Source organism: Thamnophis sirtalis, unplaced genomic scaffold, assembly GCF_051295495.1.
Source record: "Thamnophis sirtalis isolate CommonGarterSnake01/CBP01778 unplaced genomic scaffold, rThaSir2_p1.2 scaffold_7, whole genome shotgun sequence".
Lineage (NCBI taxonomy): Eukaryota > Metazoa > Chordata > Lepidosauria > Squamata > Natricidae > Thamnophis > Thamnophis sirtalis.
This window is the reverse complement of record NW_028261387.1, coordinates 87,144,503-87,160,673: the sequence shown is the minus strand read 5'-3', so window position 1 is coordinate 87,160,673 and position 16,171 is coordinate 87,144,503. Positions and strand designations below refer to the sequence as shown.

Genomic DNA, 16,171 nt, shown 5'->3' with positions numbered 1-16,171 from the left:
TAACTGATTCCACTATATAACTGCCCTTACTGTAAAGAAAGTTAGCATGAACCTTCGGTTCCACCACAAATGCGCGAACGACAAAAGCGCGCCTGACTAAACCGCGGTGACAAAACCGCGCCGACAAAACCGCACCGACGAATGAGCGCTGAAGCGCACCGACAGAAGCGTGCTGTAACCTAACCCTAAACCTAACCCTAAACCTAACCCTAAACCTAACCCTAAACCTTACCTTAACTTAAATCGCGCTTCTGTTGACGCGCTGTTGTCGGTGCACTGTTGTCGGCGTGCTTTTGACATCGCGGTTTTAGCACCGCGGTTTTGTCTGCGCGCTTTTGTCGTTCGCGCATTTGTCGGGTCACGGAACCTTCAAACAAAATTTTTAATTTTGTAATTTACGGTGGTCTCTGTGATAAGAAGGAGCAGGGGTCTGCCCTTTTCTCTGTGGTAGGTTTTTAGGTTTTTGGAGAATGCTATTGTGTCCTGTGGTGGGATTCAGCCAGTTTGCACCACTCTGGGAGAACCGGTTGTTAAGTTTCTGAGCAGTTTGATGAACTGGCTGTTGGAAGAAATTATTAGGGAAGAGAACCAGTTGTTAAATTATTTGAATCCCACCACTCATTGTGTCCCATTGAAATCACAGGCTGAAGGGAATTATGTAAATCCCAAAGGTCTTTTTCAGGAGGCAGCTGGACTTTCTTTTTTTTTTTCTTTCTTTGAAGATGTTTCGCTTCTCATCCAAGAAGCTTCTTCAGCTCTGACTGGATGGTGGGGATTGGAAGGATTTATACGCCTTGCAGACAGCTGGTCATACAATAATACAGTACAAAAGCAGAGTTGGAAGGGACCTTGGGGGTCTTCTAGTCCAACCCCCTGCCTAGGCAGGAAACCCTATACCGTTTCAGACAAATGGCTAGCCAACATCTTCTTAAAGACTTCCAGTGTTGGGGCATTCACAACTTCTGGAGGCAATTTCTGTTCCACTGATTAATTGTTTTCACTGTCAGGAATTTCTCCTCAGTTCTAAATTGCTTCTCTCCTTGATTAGTTTCCACCCATTGCTTCTTGTCCTGCCCTCAGGTGCTTTGGAGAATAGTTTGACTCCCTCTTCTTTGTGGCAGCCCCTGAGATATTGGAAGACAGCTATCCCCTAGTCCTTCTTTTCATTAACATACCCAGTTCCTGCAACCGTTCCTCATATGTTTTAGCCTCCAGTTCCCTAATCATCTTTGTTGGTCTTCTCTGCACTCTTTCTAGAGTCTCCACATCTTTTTTACATCGTGGCAACCAAAACTGAATGCTGTATTCCAAGTGTGGCTTTACCAAGGCATTATAAAGTGGTATTAACACTCATAAATCCTTCCAATCCCCACCATCCAGTCAGAGCTGAAGAAGCTTCTTGGATGAGAAATGAAATGTCTTCAAAGAAAATAAAACAAAACAAGAAAATCTAGTTTCCCCCTGAAAAAGCACCTTTGGGACAACGATGAGCAGGATGACTGAGAATCTCTGTACACTTTTTTAATTGTATAAAGTATTCCTAGGAATTTTATTTGGTATCATTCTGATAGTGGAAGCCAGCGTTCCATTACCCCTTACGTGCAAAGCTAAAACAATGTCTAATGATTGCTTGATCAGGCAAGATATTTTCTATGGAAAGTAAATAATTGAAAGTTAATTGAGAAAGACAGAGATCTTTAGGGGCTGGGACAATGGGGATAAGGTGTCTCAAAATATCCCAGAGGAGACTTCAGATTTTCAATATTTGAAATAATTAGCTATACATTTTACACTGAAAGCAGTAAAATTCATGTTAAAAACATTTGTTGTTTTCTAAGAGACAAGCATTACTTAAATTCATACTGCCAGATGAGTAGGACTAATATTTGTACATTTGATATAAATTGTCCTTTTTAATTTTGTAGATCCATCCTTCCTTCCTTCCTTCCTTCCTTCCTTCCTTCCTTCCTTCCTTCCTTCCTTCCTTCCTTCCTTCCTTTTCTCCCATTGTCTAATTGCAATAAAAAATATCATGTCTAAATACTAGCAAGAGTAAAAGTTCCTTACATTACACCCAAGAAGTACTTGGATTCCCACAGACCCTTGATAAACATTTTAGCTTCTACGTATTCCTGCAGTTTTCTTCTTTGACAAGAATGTGTGAACATACAGTAAATATTAAAAAATCATAACCACTAGATGTCACCACATTTCACTCAAATAAGTAAGGAAACTTCTTTAATCTTTGCTAACTTCTCATTGGAAACTTCTTGCCATCTCACCTTCCAAAGTACTGCAAGCACTAGATACTCAAGGAAGTACAGATTGACACAAAAAGAAAGGTTTTGCACTCCATAGTAAGAGCCAATGAAGTGACAGGTTTACTTAGAGCATTGATGTATTACTTTCAGCAGGCACAATTTTCTTCCCATCCACACTCTATAATGGACGTTAATACAATTGAGCGGGTCCAGAGGTATTTCATGAGAAGAGTCCTCCACTCCTCTGTTCACAATAGAATCCCTTACGCCACCAGGCTCGAAATTTTGGACCTGGACAACCGAGAACTACGCCGCCTACAGTCTGACTTAAGCGTAATACACATAAATGCCTGCTACAACGTCCTACCTGTCAACGACTACTTCAGCTTCATCCGCAATAATACATGGGCAAACAATAGATACAAACTCAAAGTAAACTTCTCCAAATGCGGTTGCAGAAAATACGACTTCAGCAACAGAGTGGTCAATGCCTGGAACCCTCTAGCTGACTCCGTTGTTACTGCCTGAAACTCCCACAGCTTCAACTTTAAACGTGGACCTTACCCCATTCTTAAGAGGTCCGTAAAGGGGGTGTGCATAAGCGCACCTGCGTGCCTACCGTCCCTGTTCTACTGTTCCCATCTATTTGTACTCATTTCTTATGTATATACCAGTGGTGGGTTGCAGGAGGTACGTCCCGGTATGGGCGTACCGGAGCCAGCCCAGAGCACCGGATACTGCTCCAGTGCTCCGGAGGGCCCACCCACCCACCCGAGCTCCTTACCAGTGTTTAAAGGCTTCTGCACTTCCGCACAGGTGCATGGCATGTACAGCGCCTGCGCAATGCTTCACGGAGCAGCTGGAGCATCCCAGAGTGTTGTGTAGGCGCTAAGATACATGTGCGTGCTGCACGCATCCATGGGGACACCGCCGGCCTTGTTCCAACTGTACTGGTTGGAACGGGATTTGCAACCCACCACTGGTATATACGTATACCTGCTTATAATATGTTTATATGTTATATTCACACTTCTACTTGTTTTCTCATGCATGCTTGACAAACCAAAATAAATACATAAATAAAATAAAGTAAAATAAAGTAAAATAAAGTAAAATAAATAAAAAAATAAATAAAATAAATAAAATAAATAAAATAAATAAAATAAATAAAATAAATAAAATAAATAAAATAAATAAAATAAATAAAATAAATAAAATAAATAAAATAAATAAAATAATAAATAAAATAAATAAAATAATAAATAAAATAAATAAAATAATAAATAAAATAATAAATAAAATAAAATAAAATAAATAAATAAATAAATAAATAAAATAATTAAAATAAATAAAATAATTAAAATAAATAAAATAAATAAAATAAAATAAATAAAATAAATAAAATAAATAAAATAAATAAAGTAAATAAAATAAATAAAATAAATAAAATAAATAAAATAAATAAAATAAATAAAATAAATAAAATAAATAAAATAAATAAAATAAATAAAATAAATAAAATAAATAAAATAAATAAAATAAATAAAATAAATAAAATAAATAATAAAATGTTGGTTGTCTCAAACCTGTGCAGTACGAACTAAAACTTCCCCTGGCTAAAGCTATTATGCTTTGCTTTGGCCTGGCATTTTAATAACTTGCACCGACAAGTTTCAGCCATTCACACACACTGTGCAAAAGAGAAGTTCAAAGGCAATATTGATATCTTCTGTGCAAACACCCTGAGATGAAGAACCAGCCTCTTGTCACAGAGAGGTAAAGGCTGCAATAGTTTTTTTGGCACTCTCCCTCCGCTGGCTCCTTCCCACCATTTTTCACTGCCTTAGAACAAAGCGATATCCAGGTAGCTGTCTTTGGTCATGAATCATTTTTCCCACGGCCTCTCTCCATTTTTATTTGCTGAAAATCTCTGCTACTCCGCTATCTGTCAAGTGCTCCCTATCTGGCAAGCCAGCAAACAAGAGACAAGCCACATCAAATGTCCATGAATTACAAACATGTTGTGTGTCCATAGATCATTGCGCTGATGTATTGATACTTACGCTGTTCGTTGTGAATTCGGGTGGGTTGTCGTTCACATCTGTCACCATAATGATTGCTGTCGCTGTGTTCGAGAGACCGTAGTTAAGGTTCCCTTCCATATCGGTGGCCTGAACGATGACTGTGTATTGCTGAACTTTCTGGAAACAAAAGAGACAAGAATGCACGATGTAAAAGAGTGTTTTATTCTTTCCCTTTGCTAAGCTCAAATCTATGGAGAACTATCCCTATTGAAAAGAAAATTTCTTAGGAACAAGCTTTATTTTTTTTATTTTTGCAATCTGATTTCTTCCCAAAGCGATACAGGTAATCCTTAACCATTCATTGAATGACACTTCAAACTTATAACCACACTAAATTGTGAATCATATATAATTGCAGGACTTGGGTATGGCTAGTCCAGTGAAAAGAAGGACTAGGGGTGACATGATAGCAGTATTCCAATATTTGAGGTGCTGCCACAAAGAAGAGGCAGTCAATTTATTTTCCAAATACTGGAAGAAGGAAGACTTGCCTACAATCCATGAATGGACATTGAAAGTCACAAACTTAGCCGAGATGGCTAAAATATCGGCATATCTTAAGGATCACTCAAATGAGAGATATAAACGAGACTGGAAAATATGGATTGACTATATACAAAATAAATACGGGACCAAGAAATTCCAGTTAGCCTATGCTTAAGATCAGAAATGATTTAAACTGTTTAAAGTTAGTTCAGTAAGAAGAAGCTAAGGTCAATGTAGAATGTCATTAATTTCTTTATTTCTTTTTTCTCAATAGATTTTAGACTGTGTTAGTTAAAAATCCATACCGTGTATGGGTTCTGGGAAGTCGGGGGGGGGGGAGGAGGGGGGGAGGGAGGGAGGGGCATACAAAAAAAATTGTACTTCAATGTTTTAATGATTGCCGAATGATGAAATATTTGTGTTTTTTAAAAGAAATAAAACCTTATCAAAATGCCGACCTTTCTGATCGGCAAGCTCAGTGAATTTATTTTCCAAAGCACCAGAGGGCAGGAAAAGAAACAATGAATGGAAACTAATTAAGGAGAGAATCAACCTGGAATTGAGGAGTCACTTCCTAGATACACCCATATTATACCTATCCTCCGCGAGCTGCACTGGCTTCCTATCGGTATCCGAACGTGATTCAAGGTGCTGGTTATCACCTTTAAAGCCCTACATGGCCTAGGACCTGGATATCTGCGAGACCGTCTTCTGCCGCATACCTCCCAACGGCCGATAAGATCGCACAGGGTGGGCCTTCTCCAGGTGCCGTCAACCAGACAATGTCGGCTGGCGGCTCCTCAGGGAGGGCCTTCTCTGTAGCCGCTCCGACCCTATGGAATGAACTTCCCCCAGAGATCCGGACCCTGCCCACTCTCATGGCCTTCCGAAAGGCTATCAAAACCTGGCTATTCCGGCAGGCCTGGGGCTGTTGACCTCATGACTGAGGTCCAGCCCCGACCAGATTGAGTGTATGATGTGGTTTTTAAATCTGTTTTTTCTCTGTCTTTTTAATTCTTTATTTTTTTTAAATGTATTTTTCTTTAGTTATTTTTTTTTTTTGATGTTTCAAATATGTTTTATTTTCATTTTCATTTCATACAGTCATATATATACTGTGCATGACCGGGGCCATATAACATTGAGCAATAAACACAGCCATCCCTCTTGTCAACAATACCCCCCAAAATACAAACCCAATATACCACTTCGACTCTCCGTACACCCTTTCTTTCGCCCCCCTCCAACTTTCCTTTCTCCCCTCCAACATTCCCCTCTCCTACTTCCCCTCCCCCTCTATCACTCCTTTCTCCCAATACACTCCCTCCCTTCCATCTCACCCTCCTTCCGATCCTCTCTCCCACCCTCTCTACCCCTCTTTCTTCTTTCCCTCTGCTCCTCCCTTCGGTGTATTTCTACTATCTATCAATATATTCAGCTTCTTATTTTTACACTAGAATTAAAAAGGCAACAGTATACAAGTGCAATCATGTTACTTTAAAATGTGGCACATACTATATTTCCCCCCTCCCCCCTCCCCCCTCCCCCCTATGACCCCCCCTCCCTTCCCCCCCCTGACTTCCCAGAGCCCGTACACGGTATAGCTTTTTAACAAACACAGTCTAAGATATATTAAAACCAAGGAAATTAAAAAAAATGTAAATGTATTTTTCTGTAAGCCGCCCGGAGTCCTTCGGGATTGGGCGGCCTATAAATTTATTAAATACTAAATACTAATACTAACAGTGAGGACAATTAAACAGTGGAACAGCTTGCCTTCAGAAGTTGTGGGCCTTTCATCACTGGAGGTTTTTAAGAAGAGCCTGTACAGTCGCTTGTCTGAAATAGTATAGGGTCTCCTGCTTAAGCAGGGGGCTGGACTAGAAGACCTCCAAGGTCCCTTCCAACTCTGTTCTTCTGAAAAAAGTGAGTTATGACTGCTTTCCACATTTACAATTGTTGTATTACAACATTCCCCATGGAGGATATCACGATCCCCGTAAAATGATCAATGACAGTTGTTAGTCAAAAAAGGTACTACAATTTTCTGATTGTTTTTTTGCCACCAAAAAAACCTGACATGGCTCTGCAAAATGGAGTTGGTGTGTGTGTGTGTGATGAATTTATCTTTCACATCTGCTGTCAAAAAATGAAATATAGTAAAAATCGATCTGTTTTCATCAAAAGATCTGCAACCTGTTCAGCCAGTGGGAATACTTGCAATGCTGAACTTCCTGAGCAAGGACAAGTGCAGACACATATTGAAGTAGAATTTAAAGGCATAATCCCTATAGCAGGGGTGTCAAACTCGCTGTTCTGACCTAGGCTTCCTGATAAAGCATAAATCACATGCTTCGTCCCAAAAATCCTCTTTTATTTAAACGGCTGTGAATTATAGTCATTCACAGCCTATAATGATTTACAAACAGTCTGGGAAGAGTCTGACAGAAGTCTGCCACAGTCTTTCAGAGTAATGCTGATAAGCACCCACTAATTGTCAATTAGTTTTGCAAGGCCAAATGGAGCACAGAGTCAAACGGAGCTTCTCAGAGTTTGAACCGACCACAATGAACAAAATTGCTTCCTGCAAAGGCTCACGTCTGTTTGCTCCTCTTTTATGTCTTACGGGAGGGACCAAAATCTCCAAGCCTTACTCCCAAATTGCCTTTTTTGTCTTAATTGTTCTTGCCTTCTGGAAGCTCTGTGCATGCGCACAGTGGGAACAGGCTCACACTGTTCTTCTGCCTCGCTGATGTCAGACTCCAGAGGCAATACATCACTAACAGATGGCCCCCTCTCTGCCGCTGATGCAGAGCCCTCGTCCAAGTCTTCCCCAGACTCCAGGACTGGCCCATGTTCCTCCCCAACCTCCTCACTATCTGACTCTGCTGCCAGCTCTGAAGGCTGCTGGCGGATCACAACACTCCCATTGTCATGGAGTAATCATGTGATGTATCACAACTTTCCCCCCCTTTATTAAACTGGGCATGGGAGCGGCCAGTGCAGGATGCATCCAGTCCATGGACCATGAGTTTGATAGTCCTGCCCTAGAGGATATTAAGTCTTCAAGCCCAACAGCCTTCAATGGATGGGTCCTCCCTGAATTTATTCAATCCCTCTTTGAAGCCATCCAGGTTGGAGGTTATTGCTGATATCATGGCAATGAATTCTACTTTAAGAAACAGCTCAGTGATCAAACATAGAACAGAAAAAGTCACTTGAAGCTTGGAAGGTGACAAGAGCAACAGTTGAGCACATGTTGATGACTATCACACTGAGGACCCCAGCTTTAATCCTTTGTATGTTCTTATCATATAAGAAGGAAGCACTGAAAAGATCTCAGCTATTGATCAGCCATAACCATTTCAAGAGCCCAGAATATAGTCCACAAGGAAGAAGCAATAAAGAGAATATTGGCCGGCACTGATGATGTTCCCTAGTTTGGGTAATGAAATATCTGCAAGAAAACAACCAAGCTCAGAGAGCATCAAGGACCCCTCAAGGAAGAAGCAATGCAGCATTCATTTCCAGCCGATCATCCTTACCAACCATGGCTAATAAGCTAACGGAGTCTGTAATTAGAAGGACGAATACCAGAGGATACTAAAGCTACAGAACAGAGTGGGAAGTAAATACATTTATCCTGGAGGAAGGGTATCCAACACGATGCAGTTCAGTGGTAAAACAAGTAAGTGCTGCATTTAGGCAGAAAAAAACCCCACATATGCACAAGGACAGGATAGGCAGTGCACCTGGCTCAACAGTAGAACCTGTGAGAGAGATTTAGGTGTCCCAATGGACCACCTTCCCAAAGGTGCTTTTCAAAAGGCAACTGGCAAATGTTTTGCTTCTCATCCAAGAAGTTCAGTTGGGTTTGCAGAACTGAAGAAGCTTCTTGATGAGATTTGAAACTATTTCAAGGGGAAAAAAACCCCAAGGAAATCTTGAACATCACCTTTGGGACAACCATGACCTAGATAATACAATACAATAGCAGAGTTGGAAGGGACTTTGGAGGTCTTCTAGTCCAACCCCCTGCCTAGGTAGGAAACCCTATACCATTTCAGACAAATGGCTATCCAACATCTTCCTAAAGACTTCCAGTGTTGGGGCATTCACAACTTCTGGAGGCAAGTAGTTCCACTAATTGTTCTAAATTTCTCCACAGTTCTAAATTGCTTCTCTCCTTGATTAGTTTCCACCCATTTCTTCTTGTTCTATCCTCAGGTGCCTTGGAGAATAGTTTGACTCCCTCTTCTTTGTAGCAACACCTGAAATATTGGAACACTGCTATCATGTCTCCCCTAGTCCTTCTTTTCATTAAACTAGACATATCCAGTTCCGGCAACCGTTCTTCATATGTTTTAGCCTCCAGTCCCCTAATGATCTTTGTTGCTCTTCTCTTCACTCTTTCCAGAGTTTCCACATCTTTTCTACATCGTGGTGACCAAAACTGAATGCAGTATTCCAAGTGTGGCCTTATGAAGGCATTATAAAGTGGTATTAACACTTCACATGATCTTGATTCTATCCCTTTGTTTATGTAGCCTAGAACTGTGTTGGCTTCTTTGGCAGCTGCTGAACACTGCTGGCTCCTATTTAAATGGTTGTCCACTAGGACTCCAAGATCCCTTTCACAGTTACTACTATTGAGCAAGGTACCACCTATACTGTACCTTTGTATTTTGTTTTTCTTGCCTAAATGTAGAACCTTACTGTTTTCACCATTGAATTTCATTTTGTTAGATAGCGCCCAATGTTCAAGTTTGTCAAGATCCTTATGTATCTTGAGCCTGTCTTCTGGAGTGTTGGCTATTCCTGCCATCTTGGTGTCATCTGCAAATTTGATGAGTTCCCCATTTATCCCCTCATCCAGATCCAGGTGATTGAAGGGTGTGTGTCCATTTGTTCTTCAATGCACCCAAGGGCAGGACAAGAAATAATGGGTGGAAGATCATCAGAGGGAGATCCAACCTCAAAATAAGGAGGAATTTCCTGATTAATCAATGGAACAATTTGCCTTCTGAAGTTGTGGGCACTCCATCACTGAAGGTTTTTTTTTAAAAAAGGATGGGAGAACCTTTATCTGGGATGATATGAAGACTCCTGCCTTGGGCAGACCGGAAGGTCCCTTCCAACTCTATGAGGACTTGTACACTGCACGAGTCAAAAATAGGGCTGTGAAAATATTTACAGACACCCACCTCACATTGTGGACATAAATTGTTTCAACTCCTACCCTCAAAACAACACTATAGAGCACTGCATAGCAGAACAACTAAACACAAGAACAATTTCCCCCCAAACTCCATCACTCTGCTAAATAAATAATTCCCTCAACACTGTCAAACTATTCACTAAGGCTGCATTACTACTACTATTAGTCTTCTCATCGTTCCTATTACCTATCTCCTCCCACTTAGGACTGTATGACTGTAACTTTGTTACTTGCATCGTTAAGATTTATATTGATATTGATATTGATATTGATATTGTTTAGTTTAGTTTAGTTTTAATTTATTTATATGCCGCCCTTTTCCCTGAGGGGACTCAGGGCGGCTCACAACTCAAGGGAGGGGAAGTACAAACAAATAACAAAAAAACATAAAACCATACACAGTTAAAAGCACAACAGTCATACCATTCGAGTGGGGCAACGAGTCTTTAGCCCCAGGCCTGTCGGAACAGCCAGGTTTTAAGGGCTATGCGGAAGGCCTGGAGGGTGGAGAGGGTACGAATCTCCATGGGGAGTTCGTTCCAGTGGGTCGGAGCAGCCACAGAGAAGGCCCTCCTCCGGGTAGTCGCCAGTCGACACTGGCCAGCTGATGGAATTCGGAGGAGGCCTAGTCTGTGGGATCTAATTGGTCTAGTGAAGGTAATTGGCAGCAGGCGGTCTCTCAAGTACCCAGGTCCAATACCATGAAGGGCTTTGTAGGTGACAACTAGCACCTTGAAGCGTACCCGGAGATCAACAGGCAGCCAGTGCAGCTCCCGGAGGATAGGTGTTACGTGGGTGAAATTCCTTGTATGTCCAATCACACTTGGCAATAAAGAATTCTATTCTATTCTATTCTATTCTATTCTATTCTATTCTATTCTATTCTATTCTATTCTATTCTATTCTATTCTATTCTATTCTATTCTACTATATTCTAGCCCATGATTCTAAGGCAATGACAAACCACTTTCCCTCCGCTGTAAAGATCCATCTGGGAAAACAATAGGAGTCAAGCTTAACTTAAAAGAGATTTTACTATTCGCCTCCCCCCCCCCCGCCCCCAGCATCATAGAACTAAGAGATCAAGCATTTCTTCTCATTTACACTTGGCAGTTTTCTATTCCATTTTCTTTGCAGCATGACCCCTAAAAAGCAGCCACTAGGTACAGAGGTCATCGCTTAGATATTTATCACTTGAAACAACCTGGGACTTTCAGGGCCATTGACTGCTCTGGTCTTGCCTCCAGCGAGGGCACTGCAAAGGCAGATGTCGTCTCTTTGTCAAAAGTAACTCGGAAACCGACTGCTGCTGTTTTGCAAATTGCAATGCGAACCTCCCAGTCAGCTGCAAGGGAAGGTCATCCTAGGCTACAGGAATCTCTCACTAGAGGAAATGGCGTTTAACACGGCAACACCTTACAGCAGCATAGAATTCTTGCTGAAGGAGGCTGCTTAAAGATTGCTCCACCAAACTGCAGCCAGCCCCATTCAAAGCCACACGAATTAGCCCTGAATCAGAAATGAGTAAGAACTTATTGCTAGTTAAGAGTCAGGGGTGGAGTTAAGAGAGCAACCAGTCTGGAATCTTTAAGATAAAGGCTCCCTTTGCACATATGTGCTAGTCGTTCCCGACTCTATATGCTCATCTCCGTTTCGAAGCCGAAGAGCCAGCGCTGCCTCAAGACTGAATTGAATTGAATTGAATTTTATTATTTATATGCCGCCCTTCTCCGGGAGGACTCAGGGCAGCAAACAATTCAAAAGGGGAAAAAGGGAAACATAAAACGAAATACAGATAATTAAAATAAGCAAGAGTCACACAACCATACAAGTCGAGAGGGGAGGGAACTCATCACCCCCAGGCCTGCCGGCAAAGCCAGGTTTTGACAGCTTTTCGGAAGGCCTGGAGAGAGGTGAGGGTCCGAATCCCTGCGGGGAGTTCATTCCAGAGGGCCGGAGCTGCCACAGAGAAGGCCCTCCCCCGGGTAGTAGCCAGATGGCATTGGCTGGTAGATGGAACCCGGAGGAGGCCAACCCTGTGAGATCTAATGGGTCTGTGGGAGATCTAATGGGTCTGTGGGACGTCTCTGTGGTCATGTGGCCGGCATGACTAAACACCAAAGGTGGATGGAATGGTGTTACCTTCCCATCAAATGTGGTTCCTATTTTTTTACTTGCATTTTTGCGTTCTTTCGAACTGTCAGGTTGGCAGAAGCTGGGACAAGTAATGAGAGCTCACTCTGTTATGCAGTGCTAGGGATTCAAACCACTGAACTGCCGAGCTTTCTAATCAACAAGCTCAGTGTCTGAGCTTGTTGATTAGAAAGCCATCGCGTCCCTTCTGGAATCATCTGCGATCCTTATATTCCTGCAAATAATCTGAACAGATTAATGACAGGAGGAAAGGATCAGGACTAAGTCCACATCAACTCAAGTGTTGTATATCCACCCAAAAGTGAGAGATTGAAAAAGTTTTGACACTGAAAAGAACTGGAATGAAGTTGAGTACAAAAACAACAACAGTTGACTAGAGAAGCAGTAACAAAAAGTAATAATTTGGACAAAACTTGACATGGGAAAGGAAAACAGATCCATTCCTGAAAGGTTGGACATTTTTTGCAGAAAGAGGCGATGATGTCAAACATGCAAATACATCCCAAAACACCAATCTGGCAGAAACAATATTTTTTAAAATGTGGAGTCTCTTGCATACCCATATTCTGCAGCTCCAATATGATATCCCTACACTAGCAGTTCAGCAGCCAGATCATTTATAGCCTACGATAACAATATTTCACTAAAATTGGTGGTTCCGTGTCCTTGGTTTAGTATTATTTTAGCCGAGGGAGATAATATGAGGCCAAAATAAAATAAGAAATAAAGAACAAGCTGGAGTGTTAAACAACTCTGAAAAGTCAGAAAATACCTTAATTAGGAGAAGCAATTTAAAAAAAAGAAGAGGAGCTTTAAAATATTAAATCAACAAATGCTATTGATATGAAACTGTTAACGCTTGGATTCCTAACACACAGCAGTTTTAGATAAACCATTTCAGTTACTTCTAATTAAATCACCACTGAGGCATGTCCTAATAGATGAGGAAACTATGCTACAGGCCCCCTCCAACCTTTTCATGCTTTTAAACTGATGATTGAGTCATTCAGAAAAAATTACCATTTCAATGTGTCTTTGCGATTTGTCACTGCAGTTTCATGGAAGCAAAAGTCCTCCCTTCTGCTGCCCTATGCTCCTAGTAGCTGCACCCCGTGAGTTACCGAGGAGTAACTTTCTTTTGACGAGAGTAAGCTCTTGAACGGACGTGTGTAGATTCCAGGAATCCTACATTCTTCTGATATTCCATGGAATTTACAGACTTAATTTTGTTCACCTTTTCAAATCCATGCACCAAAAAAGGTGACTCATAGATTTGCTCTGTTTATATACTAGCGGCTTGTTCAGTTCTGTCCTAGTGTTGATGGAAATGTTCTTGGTGGTCCTTGATAAGGCTGTTTACTGTTTGTCTGATTTGGTAGTTCCTTGATTGGGGTATTGTTTACTGCTTGGTTGTTGGTCTAGTAGTTAGTATTTAGATTTTTTTTTTAGATTTTATTTATTATTTATAGGCCGCCCTTTTCCCTGAGGGGACTCAGGGCGGCTTACAATTCACGGGAGGGGGAGTGCAAGACAAAACAAAAGACAATACGTGAGTAAAAAAATTAAAACAATAAAACGCAACTTTCATTCAACATTCGGGTGGGGCGGATTAGAATTTTTATCCCCAGGCCTGACGGGATAGCCAGATCTTAAGGGCTGTGCGGAAGGTCTGGACGGTGGTGAGGGTGCGAATCTCCACGGGGAGATCGTTCCAAAGGGTCGGAGCTGCTACTGAGAAGGCCCTCCTCCGTGTAGTCGCCAGTCGGCACTGACTGGCGGATGGAACTCGGAGGAGGCCTAATCTGTGCGATCTAATAGGTCGAAGGGAGGTAATTGGCAGGAGGCGGTCTCTCAAGTACTCAGATCCACTACCATGGAGGGCTTTATGGATGGTAAGTAGCACCATCACCAAGTATAAATCTTGATGTACTGTATATAAACAGAGAGCAAACCCGACTTCCTTTTAACACTGATGATGTTACCTGGTTGGGTAATGAAATGACTGCAAAAAAAACCCAGCCATGTTCAGAGAGCACCAAGGACGAGCTACAAATATTCTCTTCTTTTGATAAAAATAGAAGAAGAGGCACCAAAATAATTGATGGAAAACTTAAAGACGCAATTCTCAATTTGCCAACATGAGAGACTGAATTAGTATATGAAGCAATTATTTCAAGATTTCCACTTTTACGGTCTGATTATTGGGCATGCCTGCATTCCGTACCTTTGTGGAATATCATTTAGTCCAAAATATTCAAAATTTGGTTCAGAAAAATCCAAACTCCTCTCTAGGTCTGTTTTACTGCTCAATGGAGTGCTAGCTTGAACAGGAATATAAAAAGACTGTCCTTCTATAACTCACACATTATGGCAAGGAATATTTCTTATATTCTGAGGTCTATAACATCTCTGCAGCTTGAACTGTTTCTTGAGAAGCCTGATCATTTTTGCAGTGCATTATCTATTGCCTGCCTGCCTGCCTGCCTGCCTGCCTGCCTGCCTGCCTGCCTGCCTGCCTGCCTGCCTGCCTGCCTATCTATCTATCTATCTATCTATCTATCTCTATCTATCTATCTATCTATCTATCTATCTATCTATCTATCTATCTATCTATCATCTATCATCTATCATCTATCATCTATCATCTATCATCTATCATCTATCATCTATCATCTATCATCTATCTATCTATCTATCTATCTATCTATCTATCTATCTATCTATCTATCATCAATCAACCATGTATCTATTCTATTATCTCTTTCTCTTTCTCTGTCTCTATATCTACCATCTATGTAATCTCTCTCTCTTTCTCTGTCTCTAACTAATCGACTTTCACCTATCTAATCTCTCTTTTTCTCTCTTTATCAGTCCAACATCCAGGACAAGCAAGATGAGATCAAAGCTATCTGATTCCCTCTACTGGTCGGGGAATTCTGACAGTTGAAATCCACACCTCTTAAAGTTGCTTCTTTTTGAAAAACACTGCTTTACAAGCATGGACTAGCACTCTTCTCTTAAGATAGATGGGCAAAGCCAATGCTTGCCGCTTAGACATATGAATCTGTGTAATCTATGTTTATGTCTCCGAACCTCATGGCCATCGCTTAATTGTGTGGCGATCATCTTCATATTTTCAGTCTGGAGACCCATTTTTTTTAAAAAAATCAAATTGATTTCTTGATTTCTCATCATGCCATCAGTCTGCTCCAATCAGCTTCATTAGATGAGTCACGATTCTGGTAATATAACAAACTTGAGCAATATGTTTCCCTTTACTGACCTTTTTTGATGCTAAAAAGTCCAAAACATTGTAACCTTTAATCCAAGAGGAATTACTACAACCCCTTAATCATTTTGATTGACCTTTCTCAGCAAGGCACTATTCTCTGTGAGGTGCAGAGATCACAGCTGTGTAATATCTGTTCAAAGTATAAATTTAACCGTGGTGCGATGGTTCAGCGGTTAAAGTCACTGAGCTTGTCAGTTGGAAAGCTGACTGCCTGGGTTTGAGACCTGAGCGCAGTGTGATGGGGTGAGCTCCCATTACTTGCCTCAGCTCCTGCCCGCCTAGAAGTTTGAAAGCATGCAAATGTGAGTAGATAAATAGGTACCATTTTGGTGGGAAGGTAGCAGCGTTCCATGAACCTGGGTGTTATGGTCATGCTAGTGACATGACCACTGAAGCATATTGGACAATATTGGCTCCCTTGGTTAAGAAACAGAGATGAGTACTGCCCCCTAAACTTGAACACTGGATAGGGGAAACTTTTACCTTTACTTTTATTCAAAGTATGATTCTGTAAAGGCATAACCATTTTAATATGTTTAATTATCATTCTATTCCAAATGATCCCACGGCTATAACATATGGCAGTCAAACATAGGTGATAACTTCATTTATTTTTCTTGGTGAGTTGCCACCATCAGGATAGGTACTGAGAAATACGGTTTCTAGTTCATCAGTT

The 16,171-nt window shown here is 41.1% G+C and overlaps 1 protein-coding gene across 2 annotated transcripts in view; it reads right to left on the bottom strand.

The window, feature by feature from the left end:
- Positions 1-16,171, bottom strand: part of CDH4 (cadherin 4) — a 1,112,351-nt gene that overhangs the window by 88,278 nt on the left and 1,007,902 nt on the right. For both annotated transcript variants that reach the window (XM_087720535.1, XM_087720536.1), the window contains exon 8: positions 4,325-4,462. In XM_087720535.1, coding sequence (XP_087576661.1) covers positions 4,325-4,462 — 138 coding nt within the window. The remainder of the gene's footprint in view (positions 1-4,324; positions 4,463-16,171) is intronic.